Source organism: Rhododendron vialii, chromosome 3a (assembly GCF_030253575.1).
Source record: "Rhododendron vialii isolate Sample 1 chromosome 3a, ASM3025357v1".
In the NCBI taxonomy this organism is placed as follows: domain Eukaryota; kingdom Viridiplantae; phylum Streptophyta; class Magnoliopsida; order Ericales; family Ericaceae; genus Rhododendron; species Rhododendron vialii.
The window spans coordinates 31781704-31796543 of NC_080559.1; the positions used below are offsets into that span (position 1 = coordinate 31781704).

At 38.0% G+C, this 14840-nt stretch overlaps 2 protein-coding genes across 2 annotated transcripts; one reads left to right on the forward strand and one right to left on the reverse strand.

The window, feature by feature from the left end:
- The first annotated feature begins 1178 nt into the window (after positions 1–1178).
- On the forward strand, positions 1179–2038 carry LOC131320004 (uncharacterized). The gene has a single exon (XM_058350520.1). It carries the CDS (start codon positions 1275–1277, stop codon positions 1779–1781), a length of 507 nt encoding a protein of 168 aa, XP_058206503.1. The 5' UTR covers positions 1179–1274; the 3' UTR covers positions 1782–2038.
- Positions 2039–4876: 2838 nt separating this feature from the next.
- LOC131319999 (3-oxoacyl-[acyl-carrier-protein] synthase II, chloroplastic-like) lies at positions 4877–12770 on the reverse strand. Its single transcript, XM_058350514.1, has 13 exons — positions 12088–12770; positions 10334–10539; positions 10054–10257; positions 9735–9845; positions 9536–9631; positions 9341–9386; positions 9176–9255; positions 8631–8699; positions 8466–8550; positions 7884–8038; positions 7722–7802; positions 5581–5640; positions 4877–5349 (listed from the first exon to the last, which is right to left on the reverse strand). Exons 1-13 carry the CDS (start codon positions 12452–12454, stop codon positions 5233–5235), a joined length of 1677 nt encoding a protein of 558 aa, XP_058206497.1. The 5' UTR covers positions 12455–12770; the 3' UTR covers positions 4877–5232.
- Between the last annotated feature and the right edge of the window lie 2070 nt (positions 12771–14840).

Sequence of the window (14840 nt, forward strand, 5' to 3'; positions counted from 1 at the left end):
CTTTTTGTTTGTTAATTTTGTAATCTTTGACTGTATAGTAATTTTTTTTTTTTTTGTCAATTGATAGAAGAGATTATTTTTGTACATCAAATATGAAGTACATAGTATAAACTTGGGACACTACATTAATTGTGAGTGTTCTATCTTACCTGAATTACAAATGGATTCAATTACATCTGCGTGTCACGAGACAACCAAACTCAACCAATACAAGAAATAAACTCATTATAAGATAGAAAGAAAAAAAGAAAGAAAAAACCCTCTAAGGGTGAACACCCACACGCAGGTGAAGAGATTCGAACTCATAACCTCCTAGTGAGATACAAAAGTCCTGACTAACTGAGCTAGTCCCAATTGATTTAGACTGTATAGAATAGGAGAGTAAGAAAATCAAGATGTAAGACGAGCAATCCTATCTCTAAACACTAAAATTGGTATCTTTTTCGTGTGATTTCTTCATGTGATCCTCACATAAGAAGAAATGAAGTTCACAATAGTTTTAGTTTAATCGATAATTTGACTTGTTCATTTTTAATGATGTTGATATGCAAGTTATTTATGACAAATCATGTTTAAATTGCCCTACCATAAATAAACACTCATAATTTCAACGATAAAATTCAATTGGGACCGTCAATTTCTTTTGATAGTATAATTTGTCGCTTTCCAATTAACATAAATAAAGTGATTTAGGCTCTGTTTGGAATCTAAAGAAAAGAACATAAAGGAAATGAAAAGAAAAAAGGAGAAAAATAAGAAGCAAAATTTACTATTCGCTGAACTTGGAAATTTTATTTTCTTCTTTCTTTTTCTCTTTCAACCAAACAATGGAAAGACAAAAAAATTAATTTTTCTTTTTTTTCCGTAAGTTTCAAATAGAATCTTATATCATAAAAATAGGCCGATCAAAAAAAAGTAGAACCCCGATAGATTCTCTCTCTTTTCGTGTTTCATCCCAACTGATTTTATGAGTAAATGTAATTTTCCATCAGATAATGAGAGAGAGAGAGAGATCTACCTTAGCATGAGAGAGAGAGAGAGAGAGAGAGAGAGAGAGAGAGAGAGATGGAGGATAATTGGGATCTGCTTTAGCATCCGAGACTCGATTCTCAGCATCTTTTTTATGGTACATCCACTCCCGCCAAAATATCCAATTGTCCTCCTTTTTCCTCATCTCCCTTTATAAATGTCCCCCCACCTCCCCCAAAATATACCAGACAAACACTCTCTCTCTCTCTCTCTCTCTCTCTCTCTGTGTAACAGAGAGAGTGAAAATGAATGCCTTGGATACACCGCTTGAGGCCTTGGCCTTCAATTACCTGAGTTTCGCTTTCTCGACGGCCGTCGCATGGCTCGCCGTCATAACGGCAGCCGTTAGTTTCTGGAAGATCAGAGCCGCCGGTTGTGCTGGTCCCGCGAAATCCCAACGTCCTGACCGTCGTCGGATTAACGAGCCGATTACTGCCGTTTCAACGACGACTACGGCGGTGAATTTTGTACTTGAGGAGACTGATGGTAGCGCCACTGCCAATGAAGGAAAGAGGAGACTCAGGAGAGGGAAATTCACTGTTTATTATGATGAGGAGAGTGAAGGCGTGGTCCGCGTGGAGGGAGATTCGACGGCGGCTGACGGTGGTGAGGGGTGTTGTTCGGGTGGCAATTGGGACAGAGAGTTGAGAATGAGGATGGGGAAGGATGTGAGTTTGGGTGGTACCGTTAATCAGGATTTGACGGTGATTGACGGTAACGTCGTTAGGTTATGGGATTGGGAATTTAACTAACTAGTATTAATTTAAGGAAACTGATTTTCGTACTTCACTTTATACTAATGGAGTGGAGCGCCATCAGTAAAAAATAGAGCGCGAATATCAAAATCCTAGTTTTATGAATTTGGATTAGGAAGTTGATTAAGAAGAGTCATTGGTTTTGGTAATAATTAATGTACCTGTGGCCTTTGAATTGTGTATATATCTAAGATTCCTGTGATCGATATTAGCAATAAGAGCTTTTTTTTGCCACATGGGACTGCTGTGCAAAATCTGTTCTTAATATCTGTGTGTTAGCATTATTGATTCAGCATTTCGTGAAACAAGCTGGATTTCTCTCTCTCTCTCTCTCTCTCTCTCTCTCTCTCTCTCTCATATGCTAGCTGAATCTTTCTTCTTTAGTTTAACGGGAGTAATTTTTGCACTCTCTTTTTCATAACTGCATCCCTCCTTTTATTTTTTTAGCTATGTAAAAATTCAATATTGTCCTTAAATGTGCCAAAAAGTGAGATCATTCAAAGAATAAAAGACAATGTTGTAATTTCACATGAATAAAAACAAAAAATAAAGTGTTGTTACAAAAACAAAGGAAAGTGCGAAAATCACTGCCCCAGTTTAACTAAAATTCCAAAGCCATCAACCTCGATGACCAATTGGGTGCGTTTTTTGAGATTCGAAATTCAACAGTCTGTTCTGGGGATACATGAAGGTTGTGAGATGGTTGAGAGTCTTGAGACTCTCTCTTTTGGGAGAGTAGTTCTTCCACTCTCCCCATTATATTTGGACTCGGAGACCCAGATCTGAAGTTCTAGATCTGAGTGCTGGCTCTTGAATCGATCCCGAAGACGGTGTTCTTGGCTCTCAAACGGCGACAATGAAGGCGTCACGATGCAGACCCTATGCAGATCTAATGGCGATCCTCCACCCACCTCCATGAGCGGAGTGTTGGGTCCAACATCGGAGCTGAGCAGCATTTTATTTTTTGTTCTTGTTTCTGTTTTTTTATTATTCTTTTGTTGTATTTGTTGTTTTTCGGCCTATGAACCGTAGAATTTGTATATGATTTGCATCAATATAACTTGCATTTTCTTTCCGGTCAAAAAAAAAAACTGGTGGAGGAGACTCACGAGAGAGAAGGTTTAATAACAACAGTAATAATCACGGCAAAAAATATATATAATATCGAAATTCAGTGTGCACGTGTTTGTTTTATTCTATGATTTCTTTGAGTCATATCTTGGAAGTATATATATAATCCTATTTCCTACAGACCTATCAGTAAGATTATCAACCCTCAAAGGGGAACCTTCTTCCTGTTGTCCTGTGCGTCGGTGGACATGTATAGCCCTTGAAATTTACTCTCTTTTCTCGTCAAAAAATAAAAAAATTACATAACAATAAAAAAAAAACGAAGATAGAAAGAAAGAAGATAGTTTCATGCAAAATAAAGTATATATGTATTATGTTTTTTATTGAACGTAGTTTCATTTTCAAACAAAATAAAGTATATATTTTACATTTGGTTAAAAAATGTAGAATAATGAATAAAAAGATGAAAATTTGAAAAAATTGCATGTAGAAGAGAGCTTCATTTTATTTTAGGTAACTGCATTCTTATAGTAGGTAGTAGTATAGATTAACAATCTCATTGCACCTAAGCATCCCCATTATGCTTGTATTTGTTCGATCACCTGAGGAAAAGCATGTGTGAATAAAAGTTCAAATGTAAAATAAACGTAATGGTCCTATGTTTGTTTAACAAATTTGGACGGAAGGGGTGAAGTTGATGAAAATGAAAGTTGAGGAGGTGAGGTTGGTGAGCTTTTAGGTGAGGGAGTGATGTTAATAAAACGTGATATGTGTGGAAGTGTCTATCAAATTTATAGAAGACTTTGTTCGAGCGGGCAACTATTCGTAGTCCTTTATTTTCTCCATTAGCCCAGTTCTTTCATTTACTCCATATAACCCATTAATTTCCCTTTACTTACTCTATATAACCCATTAATTTCCCCAAATCTTTCTATTATACCCCTCTCATCCCTTTATTTTCAGTATTTCAGTTCCGAAAAAATGTAATGTTTTCGACATTTGAATACCGTAATATTTAAATAATTTCGACAGTTAGATACCGAAATGTTTATATATTTTCGGCAATCAATTACCGAAATGTATATATATAAGACTTTTCTAATTTTCAGTAATATAATATTGTCAAATAAATTTTCGATAACCTAATACCGAAGTATATACCAGAATTCGGCAGTTAATTACCAAATTATATATATTTTTTCAACAGTTAGTTACCGAAATTGTTTTTGTCTAAAAAGTTAGAAGGGCAACTTGGACATTTTGCATTGGGGGCTCATGTTGTAATTATTTGAAAATTTTTAATGGGCTAATGGAGAAAATAAAGGGTTGCGAATAGTCACCCCCTTGTTTGAACACAACGTTTCATCAATTTTTCCAAGTCTTGAAATTTACGATAAAAGTTTGGAATATAGCAGCGATACCCCTCAATCCCAAAAGTAAATTGGAAACAAGTTTAATTTAGCAATCCAGTTCTAATGGTGAAATTCTCATTTCTTATATTTTCTCGTGCAAAATGAATGTATTAACTGTACATACCAGCTCGATGGAGGTAGAAGAAAAAAAAAAAGGGGGGGGAATGACAAACTATCGAAGATGTTCGATGGGTCTTTTGAAAAATCAGGAAGTTTGGATTTGGCAGTTGTTTTAATGACCCACTGTAATTGCCCCAATGTGATTTGTTGGTCACGGGTTGAGCCGCGGAAACAACCTTTCCACTTGATGGAGTAAAACTACTTTACTTCCAACCAGATCCTGCAGTGCTCCTGCAGTGACGGAGCCTCCTGCTCCGGCACAGGGTGGCCCTTTTTTTAACACATTCCCCAGAAAATGAGGATTGCGGTGAATAACCATGGAGAAAAAGATGGAATGCTTGGAGCTTTCCATCCATTTAGCAAACCCTCAAGAGTCTCATTTACAGTTCTAAAGACCAACGAATTCAAATCAGTTGGCCACATAACGCAACCAAACAGAAGATAGAAGATCCGATATAGGCAAGCAAAAAACCCTCAAGAAACAAAAAGTCATGAAGTCAAGTTTCATAACAGTATCAAAGTACCTTGAAACCAAAGACTAACTGGAAGCTCCTTCATTACTGTCATACATGCTAAATTTAGTACACATGTTGTCGTCTTCGGTTCTTTCTTTTGAGAGATTCAAATTGAATCTGACCACTGGGTGGCTATTGAACATCATGATCAAAGGGAAAAAAACGAAAAACAAAATCTGAGGATGAAGAGGGATGAGATTTAGTTACAGCGACAATGCCGATGCCTCAGTACTCCCATATGCCAACTCCCATAGGTAATCTGGAAAACGCATTACGGCATGTGCATATCTTCAGCATCATTTGAAGCCAGGTTGAAGAAGCCCACCAGGTTTACTTGTACGGGGCAAATAGAATAGATGAGTTTTGGCCACCGAACCCAAAAGAATTAGATAATGCCACCTTAATGTCCAGTCTTTCTTTCCTTGGACCGACCAGCACTTTCATGTCCTGATTTAATAGATAGGAACATTTATATTATTCCATTTCTTAAACACGAAGAAGTTCAATTGATCGATCAGCAAATGGACATTCACGTTGTTTCATTGTATCTGCCATGACGCCTAACAACTGTTCAATTTCAGATTGATGTATTTATGTGAAGCTGTCTAACACAGCCTTGTGTACATCCTATCTTACAAATTGGAAGAAAGGATATGGAGCATGGAAAAGAAAACATACCACGCCTTTATCTGGATTCTCGAGATTGATGTTTGGGTGAACCCACCCTGTCCGTATTGCCTAAATAGACACAAAAGGAATGTTAACAATTAACCCAAAATGTTGAACGAGAACCAAAACCCTTGGTATCACTTTTGAGTCCTAGTTGAATTTGGCGAACAACAAAACCAGTGAAGACACAAAGGTGGATTTAATATGGAATAAAACACTACCAGCATAGGACATAGAAAGAACCCGTTGATCAATCACACCAGCGTAATAATAAAACACCAGAGCAATAAACCTACATTCATTCTTAACCAAGTCAAGGAATTTTACCCTGGTGAAAATTCATGAATAAAAGCCGTTTAGAGGGTAGAAGACCTTCAATTTCGAGGCAATCAGAATTTGCATCAGTGCCAGAAATCCCAAGCCAAATTTGCACCAGAACTTTTTGCCTGCGACTTGGATGCCAGAATAATGCATCTCGGTGCAGCTTCAACAGCCACCACATCCTTTTTCAATGTTCTAAATGGCGCTTGGCGCTAGTAGGGCGGAGACCCACCTCCAAGCGCCAAGCAATTTGGCATTTTTTTTTTTTTTTTTAACAAACCATTATCCAATCAAACTATATTCTATGTATCCATAATGCAAGTTCAAAGTTCTACATAATCATAATGCAAAGTTTAATGTACAAATCCAAATGAAATTAAGTAGTAGCAATTAGCAAATAAGTTGAATAAGACAATAAGTAGAAATAAACGAGATCGGAGATCCCTAATACCAAGTTCAAAGTTCATCTCCTTCCTTTAACTCTTCTCCTCCATACCCTTCCAAAACTTGATCTCCATTAGTTTAATACTATACATTTTAGGCCGCCAAAGGCCTCCAAAGACGCCGATGACGCCACCAAGCCCCGCCAAGGCCGCCTAGGCGGCCGCCAAACACAGCCAAACCTCCTTGGGCACCAAATCAAACGCCAAGGGGTATTGGCGTGGCGGCAGGGCACCTCCAAGCGCCGAGGCCGCCATTTAGAACACTGTCCTTTTTATAATCAGTGAATCCTCGTGAAAGAATCTATTGAAACTGTCACACTTTTTTTCTCGTCCTCCCTAATTAAAAAACTGGTGTAGTGGCATTCAGCAGTAGCATATTCATTTGTAGTTGGATCACACGTCAATCTCAGGGAAATCGAGATGTTAAACACCATGGCTTCGACGTTGAATGGCAAGAAAAGAGAAAAGAAAAGAACAACCTAAATGAAACAGTCCTCCTTCCTTATAGGTGCATTTGCTTGTCATAAGAAGACGTGTCTCCTACAAGGCTACTATACCTAGTTTTGTAAAAAAGATATTTTCCAAGAAATCTTTTCCATCATCTTGTACATGAGCACGCAGCATGGGAAAGTTGAAGTCCTTTTTAACTTACTTTGATGCAAATGAAAAGCAACTGAGAAATCTGATCTCCAGTTTATTATGTTTCCAAGTTTCAAACAACAGAACAAATGTATCTGATGCAATACAGAAGACAACTCACACACTTGCACGATTCTTGCAAACATTTCTTGCAAGAAGACAATCACTGCCGACAAAGAAGTCTGACTAAGGAGAATCAAGAACTGGAGGAAGTACAAATTTATGCGATATAAATGAACTTGCAAAATGCAAACACCCTCCTATTATAAAGATCATAAAACACATACACACACACACACACACCCCACAGATCCCACAAGGGATCCATTATTTTAATAAAATGCGGACCTCCACCTTCCCGATCAAATTTCAATGATCCAAACCGTTCAATGTGTTCAGAACGTGACTTTAAGGGATCCCTTTTGGGATCCGGACTCTGTATATATATACACACACACACACTTGCCAATCTAGCCAGAAACTGAGAACAATATGTATACATCCAAGCTTCTACTAAGGGCGCCTTTAACTTGTTAAGGACTTCCCCTTTCCCGATCAATTTTTGACGATCCGAACCGTTCAATGCGTGCAGAACGTGACAGGGAAGGACTTGATCTGAATAGTTTTTCATAAAAAGCATTTATAGCGTTTTTATGAAAAACTGTTCGAATCAAGCCCTTCTATAGGACCAACAAGATGAATTCAGGAATTTCCAAAACACATACTAATTAAGGTAAAGCTGACTACCTGCACAGTTGCAACAGCTTCCACAGCTCCAGAGGCGCCTAGAAGGTGACCGATCATAGATTTCGTAGAATTCACTCTCAGCTACAAATTTAAAAGCCAAGTCAAGCCCATTAAATTTTGAGATTGACAAACAGTTCCATAAGGGATATGCGTTTACGCTACCTCTGGGTTATTGCCAAAACACTGAATGAGAGCTTGGTACTCCTTTAGGTCTCCAGCTGGTGTGGATGTAGCATGTGCATTTATGTAGTTCACATCTTCCCTAGACACCCCAGACTGCTTTAAGGCATTCTTTATGCATAGCATAACACCAGTTCCTGTGTATAGATGTCAACAAGAGATACTAGCTCAAACTATGTTGGCCATAAAATAAGTGATGCACTGTGTTTGACATCAGTATTCTTCACTCTAAATAGTAAAGTATCAACCATCACAGGAATTCACTCACTCCTGATTCTGATTATTATTTGTTATATTACCACACATATATGATAAGCCACCTATCTCACTTTTTAAAACTTTTTGAGCCCCCCCCCCCCCCCCCCCCCCCCCCCCCCAAAAAAAAAAAACAAGAAAAAGAAACAGAAAAGGCAGCAATACACAAAATTAAAGGTGAAGAGAAAAACAGAAATGTAAACCCATGAAAACCAAAATAAGTTCAGATAAATGAAAGATGAGTTGATTCCACAGCCAAATCCAATATGGCAGGTAGTGGTGTCAGCAGCAAATACTTTGGCACACTACCTTCGGGGTGGGGCTCTGTCATGTGGTAAGCATCACAAGTGAAGCTTCCACCCAGAAATTCTGCGTAGATATTTGCACCTCTATTCTGCAAAGAAAATAAATTTTAATAGGGATTAGTTCAGTATCATGGGGTTGAATTTTTTATGATAAGTTAACGTAACATACCTTAGCATGCTCTAGCTCTTCCAAAAGAAGAACTCCAGCTCCTTCGCCCATAACAAATCCATCACGGCTCTAACAAAAACAAATGTTAGGTTAGGCATTAACAAGCTGAATAAGGACGATAAGAAAAGGATCAGGATTCCAAATATGACTCTAAAAGACAAATTCACACATCAGAACAGATAATTTTGTCAATCCTATGGTACACAGAAGCTTGATGCAGAGAGATAAACAAATACATAGACATTACTAGTGCAGTAGTGCGAATCCTACACCAAATTTACATGATTCCACTAGCCATTACCCGATTAATTGACAAGCCCAATGCATCATCCCTTTCGAAGTACATAAGATATGTGTTCAGAGAACTAGATCAAAGCAAACGAATTCAAAAGAAAATATGAAAGAAAAAACATTATACGCACAATGCATCAATTCTGATTATCAGCATTTTTGCTGATAGGCCCTACTACAATCCTTCACTAAATCCTAGACAATTATTGAAGCAGAGAAACAGAAATGAAACCAAAAGGTATATTGGATATTACTATATCCCATGGGCGTGAGGCTTTTGCAGGATCACTGTTTCTCTGAGAAAGGGCTCTACATGCCACGAAACCTCCCAATCCTGCACCCATAGATATGACAGAAATTAATAGCCTCAGTCCAATATGACCAAAAAATAATAATAATAAACCTAAAACAAACAATACCAATAGGTATTATTGCAGCATCTGAGCCACCACAGAGCATCATGTCCTACATGGTCTCAAAAATACCAGCAATTAGAGCTGTGCACAAAATTCTTGAACATTGGCACCAAAAAAATCCTACAGTTTTATGAATCAACAAGAAAGAAAGGAAATGCTGATCAAATAAAAAAACAAGAAAGAAAGGAAAACACTTACAGCTTCTCCTCTGATGATATGGTTTGCTGCACTCAATATGCAGAAGTTGCTTGTAGCACAAGCAGTTGAAATCGAATAGTTTGGACCCATCCAACCCTGCAATTTGGCATGTAAATAAAAATCCATGCGGACTTTGTATAGTATAACATCATCACTTGAGTTGGTTCCAACTCTGCAACAGCATAAATTATAGGCTTACCAGATCTATTGCAAGAATGGCAGACCCCATGTTTGTAGTTGCAAAAGGTACACAAAAAGGATTCATCTTCTTGTATGAGATCCTTAAAGCTTCGATAGCATCATTGAAAACCTGCTCACACAAGCAACCCAAAAGAATGAATCAATTAGTTAAAATTGATGCAACGATAGAGATATTGACAGGGAATAACAAACTGCATAGTACACAGCTTTGTAAAATCTCAAACTTAAAGAACAGCCAATAGTAACTCTCAGTTCCTCCATGCAATCTTCATATTCATCCTGTTTGTACTTTCACTGGCAGAGAAGTCAATGATTACCTTCATGCCACCCATAGCCGAGCCAATCAGAACGCCACATCTAGCTTTTTCTAGTTCATTCATTACATCTTCTGTAATCCCAGCATCTGCCAATGCTTTCTTGCCAGCTGTTAGCATGTAAAGCATGAATTTGTCCATCCTTTTGGAAAGTTTAGGGGCAACCCATCCATCTGTTGAGAAAGACTTGATCTCTCCAGCTATTCTCTGTACTCAGAAAATCTATCAAAATCCAAAACAAGATCCTCTTTCACATAGAAGAAAAATCATCAAGATGGCATACCGTAGGAAAATGTGCACAGTCAAAAGCATTTATCTCACTTATACCACTGACACCTTCAAGCAGGTTATTGTAGAAAACCTCAGGATCATGACCCAGTGAAGTCTCCACACCCATCCCCGTCACAACTACTCTCCTTTGCTTAACTGGAGGCCACTTTTTTGTTGTGACTTCCTTTGTAGGTTGCACAGCTACAGCCATTGCTTCCCCTAAAAGTTTAATGAGTTAGCCATAGATGATGTTTGTGTGTGTCAATACTTATTAGATGGGTTGATAGCTACGCATGTTCGAATGTAGCAAAGTGCCGAACTACGTCAGTCTAACTTAGGAATATGCAAACGACTTCACATTTACATATTCAAATACTACAATGACGCACAGATCAAAGTTGGTAAGAATTAATCACTTTCAACTGCATTCAACCAGTTAATGGAATTGTAATCAATTATGTGAGCTTTCCATTGCCAATGGGAGTTCACCCAACCTCAAGTAAGAAAAATAGCACCGGGCTTGGGGGCAAGAAAGAGGAATATACGTATAGACATTAATTGGAAAATATCAAGAAAAATGGAAAGTTTTACTGTACCAAGACGCAAAACCAAAATCACACAGATGGTGAGGTAAGGGAGCAGGGTATTCTGCACAAGATGAAGGTTTTTATTGCAAAGCAGTGTCCATCCTCCAGAGCAGAACCTTCTAATTCTTGTACACATTACAAATATCCTCACATTAAAGCTTCGATTGGAGCAAATTGTATTTAGAAGCAGAAAATATGAAAGAACCTATAATTAATACCTAACTATAGAACCATAGAGCAAAGAGTAAAATTCCTGTTAGACCAAACTCCATTTCAAGTGCATGACTAGTAATGACACAAGATTAGTGGCAACCAAACAAAAAATTCCAAAGTAATTGAACGTCCCCATTTTGCTGCAATCAAATGAGGAATAAAAACTCATTAAAAATGCATGACTCAGAGAAACTTCATAGATCATTCCCAACTGGTCCAACTAATCCCCAGGTAAATGCGGTACCCATCCCACACATAACCACATAACCAGACCCATGGTATGGACTTAGGTCCACCAATCACAAAGATAATATATGTGGGACCTTGGTCGCATAATCCTTCAATAAAAATTCTAAAACCACGTACAATTACGCAAACATTTTTACACACAAATTCACAATCATGTCGGGACCTAAACAAACTACACCTCCAGTGTGTGTTTGTGTGTGTTTGGAGCCTTAGTCACAAAGATAATACATGTGGGACCTTGGATACATAATCCCTCAATCAAAAATTCTACAACCGCGTACAATTACACAAACACATCTACACACAAATTCACATTCATCTTGGTATCTGCACAAACTACACCTCCAAAATGTGTTGGGGCCTCACATTAATGTAAGTGTGTGTATTGTGTTTGTGTAAGCGTGAGTGGTTGTAGAAGAATTGTCCACCCTCCGCTCCCACTCCTCCTCTCAATTCTCGATCTGCGCTCACCCTCTCAATCCTTGCTCTCGCAAATCTTAGTACTGTGAGATATTTTTAAATGATGTTTTTACCCTAGCACTCCCGCTCGTGCATGCGCAACATGTGACCTAGGGACAAAGTACATGAACGAGGGGTTTTAAACCAGTGAAATTCACAACATATCCAATATCCTAGACAAGTTCGTGCGAACAAATATCATTCAATCATATGAACATGGATATTCGATAGCATATTCAGCTAAAAATCATCAAATTACCGAAATGAGCGGCAGCTCGATTAACCCGCCGCCGTCTGCGAGTGAGAGAGGGAACGTTTCTCGATCCAAACAGCGACGCGAAGCCATTGTCGCAGAGCCCCTTGGAGGTGTAATATTCGTCACAGGGCTCCAGGGAGGTAATCAAACCCTGAATGCCTCTCGATCCACAAAATGACGAGATTAACCCCTTCGGAAGCTCACCGGCCCCGCATTTCGCCGAAACCACCCTCCGCTTGCGGCCCCACCGCCTCGACGGAGAAGATTGAATCATCGACGACGACGTGTTCATCTCCCTGTCGCAAGCGAGTGACATGCAGGCGGCCACGAGCCATGTGCAGAAGGCTGAAGAAGAAGAAGAAACGGCCATTGACAAAAACACAAACCCCCACCCCACTAGAACAATACAATCAATACGAACTATGTGTCTATCTATATCAACAAGATTGAATTCGAAGAATCAAAATCGGATTCGACAGAAGGCTAGGCAATACCCCCCAATGGGTTTCTCGAGGGGGCGGAGGAGAAGCAACAAGGGGGGTATCGAAATCATGTCATTTCTCGGATCTATTTTCTACGTATTTTTCTCTCTATCTCTTTTGGAGACGCCAAGTCTTGGGTGAGAAATCTGAGTAAGTCACTCTCTCTCTCTCTCTCTCTCTCTCTCTTATATGGGATGTGAGCAACATACATTTGGAGGGTGCTGTTATGCAATCTATACATAATACGTGAAAGAATCTAGGACCAGAAAAATTATGAAATTGATATGCCTATTTAATACTCACTCCATCCGGATTTAATTATTCCTAATTCTATTTTAACCGGCTAAAAAACGAATTATATCTTTAAATTCGTAATTAATTTCATATCGAATATGAATCTTGTTTGATAGATCTCGAATAGTTCTATAATACAATGTTTTCAAACTCACGTAAAACATTATAAATTGGGAGATATAATCGATTAAAAATAACACGAACTCCTAAAAATGACTATTAAATCCGGACAAAGGGAGTATCTCTATTGTGAAGGCCAGCAGGAGGGTCCAGTCCAAAAACATGATAATGTTTGTCGGATTGTGTAGGATCCGTCACAAAGCCATGAACAAATTATCGAAGATTCTGGATTGACGGATTCCATCGCTTTCTTGTTTTTAATGGGTTTTTTTTTTGATCGGCCTCTTATTTTTAATGGTTAGGTCTGCATTCGACAATAAAACTCTTAAAAGAGTATAATAATGTGGACCGAAGTTTTAAAAAAAAAAAAAAGAAAAGGTAGACGACACTAGAGCAAAAAAAAAAATTTCATTAACAAAAATTTGCGGCCAAAAGTTAAGAAAAAGAAAAATCACTAAAGCCGAAAACAATATCAAAATTAGAAGAATGAGTCATTAATTTTGGAATGATTGGTATTTTTGCACTTTTGTGAAGACAAGAAAATAAAGGAAAATTCTAAGACAATAATAAGTGTGTGAATGTGTATTAAAGGGTATGAAAAGTACACAGAATTACATGTTTTCTTTATTTTTTAGTGTACTTGTGGTCGACCCAGTGGGCTGACAATAATAAAACCGAAAAATAAAAAGACCAAAATGAAGTTGGCGAGAATGGGGCCTCGCTACTTTTGTCTTGGAAGAAAGAAAAAACTACTCCATATAGGTGGCGAAAAAATCTAAGGTGTATTAGCTTATTCAGCCAATAAATCAAGGGTAAACTATAGTTAATCCCCTCTAACTAAGCCCCGCGTGCACTTTGCCCCCTCTAACTTTTTTTTTGGCACTCAACCCCCTCTAATTAACTGAAATTCAAACGGTCATAACTTCTTCGTCCAAAATCGAAAACATGCAAATTATATATCAATTTCGAGGTCTTGAAGTCAGCTTTCTAATGACACCAAAATCACATCACGATTCAAAACACACAGAAAGTTATGATCAAAAAAGTAAGGGCTGGTAGATAGAAAGACCGTTTTAATTATAACTTTTTGTGTGCTTTGAATCGTAATATGATTTTGGTGTCATTAGAAAGCTGACTTCAAGACCTCGAATCGATATACAATTTGCATGTTTTCGATTTCAGACAAAGAAGTTATGACCATTTGAAGTTATTACCGTTTGAATTTCAGATAGTTAGAGGGGGTTGAGTGTCAAAACAAAAAGTTAGAGGGGGCAAAGTGCATAGTTAGAGGGGGTTAACTGTAGTTTACCCATAAATCAATTGAAATAGGGTGCTGCTATTCGCAGCCCTTTATTTTCTCCCGTAACCCATTACATTTCGGTAAATGATTGTTGAAAATCATAAATAACATTTCGGTAAATTGTTGTTGAAAACAAGATTATATTTCGGTAACTATATGTCGAAAATATGTTCAACTTTCGATAAACAACTGCCGAACATGCATTTTCGGTAAACATCTGTTGAAAAAAATATTATATTTCGGTAATTGGATGCTGAAAATATATCTCAATTTCGGTAACTAACTGTCGAGTATAATTGAAAATTTTTAACGGGCTATGGGAGTAAATAGAAGGCTGCGAATAGCGGCGCCCTTGAAATAAGCAAACTGATTTGTTATTGCCTTGTTCATGGATGGATGGATTAATCGATTTTATTGGCCATGTAGGCTTATTGGCCCATAATAATCCGAAAGCCAAACCTGCCTTTATATCGGGATCACCTCCCCGCCGTACCTTAATCCCTCGTACTCTTTTTTTGCTGGCTCATAACCCACATCAATATTTCAAACCGTTAGATTTC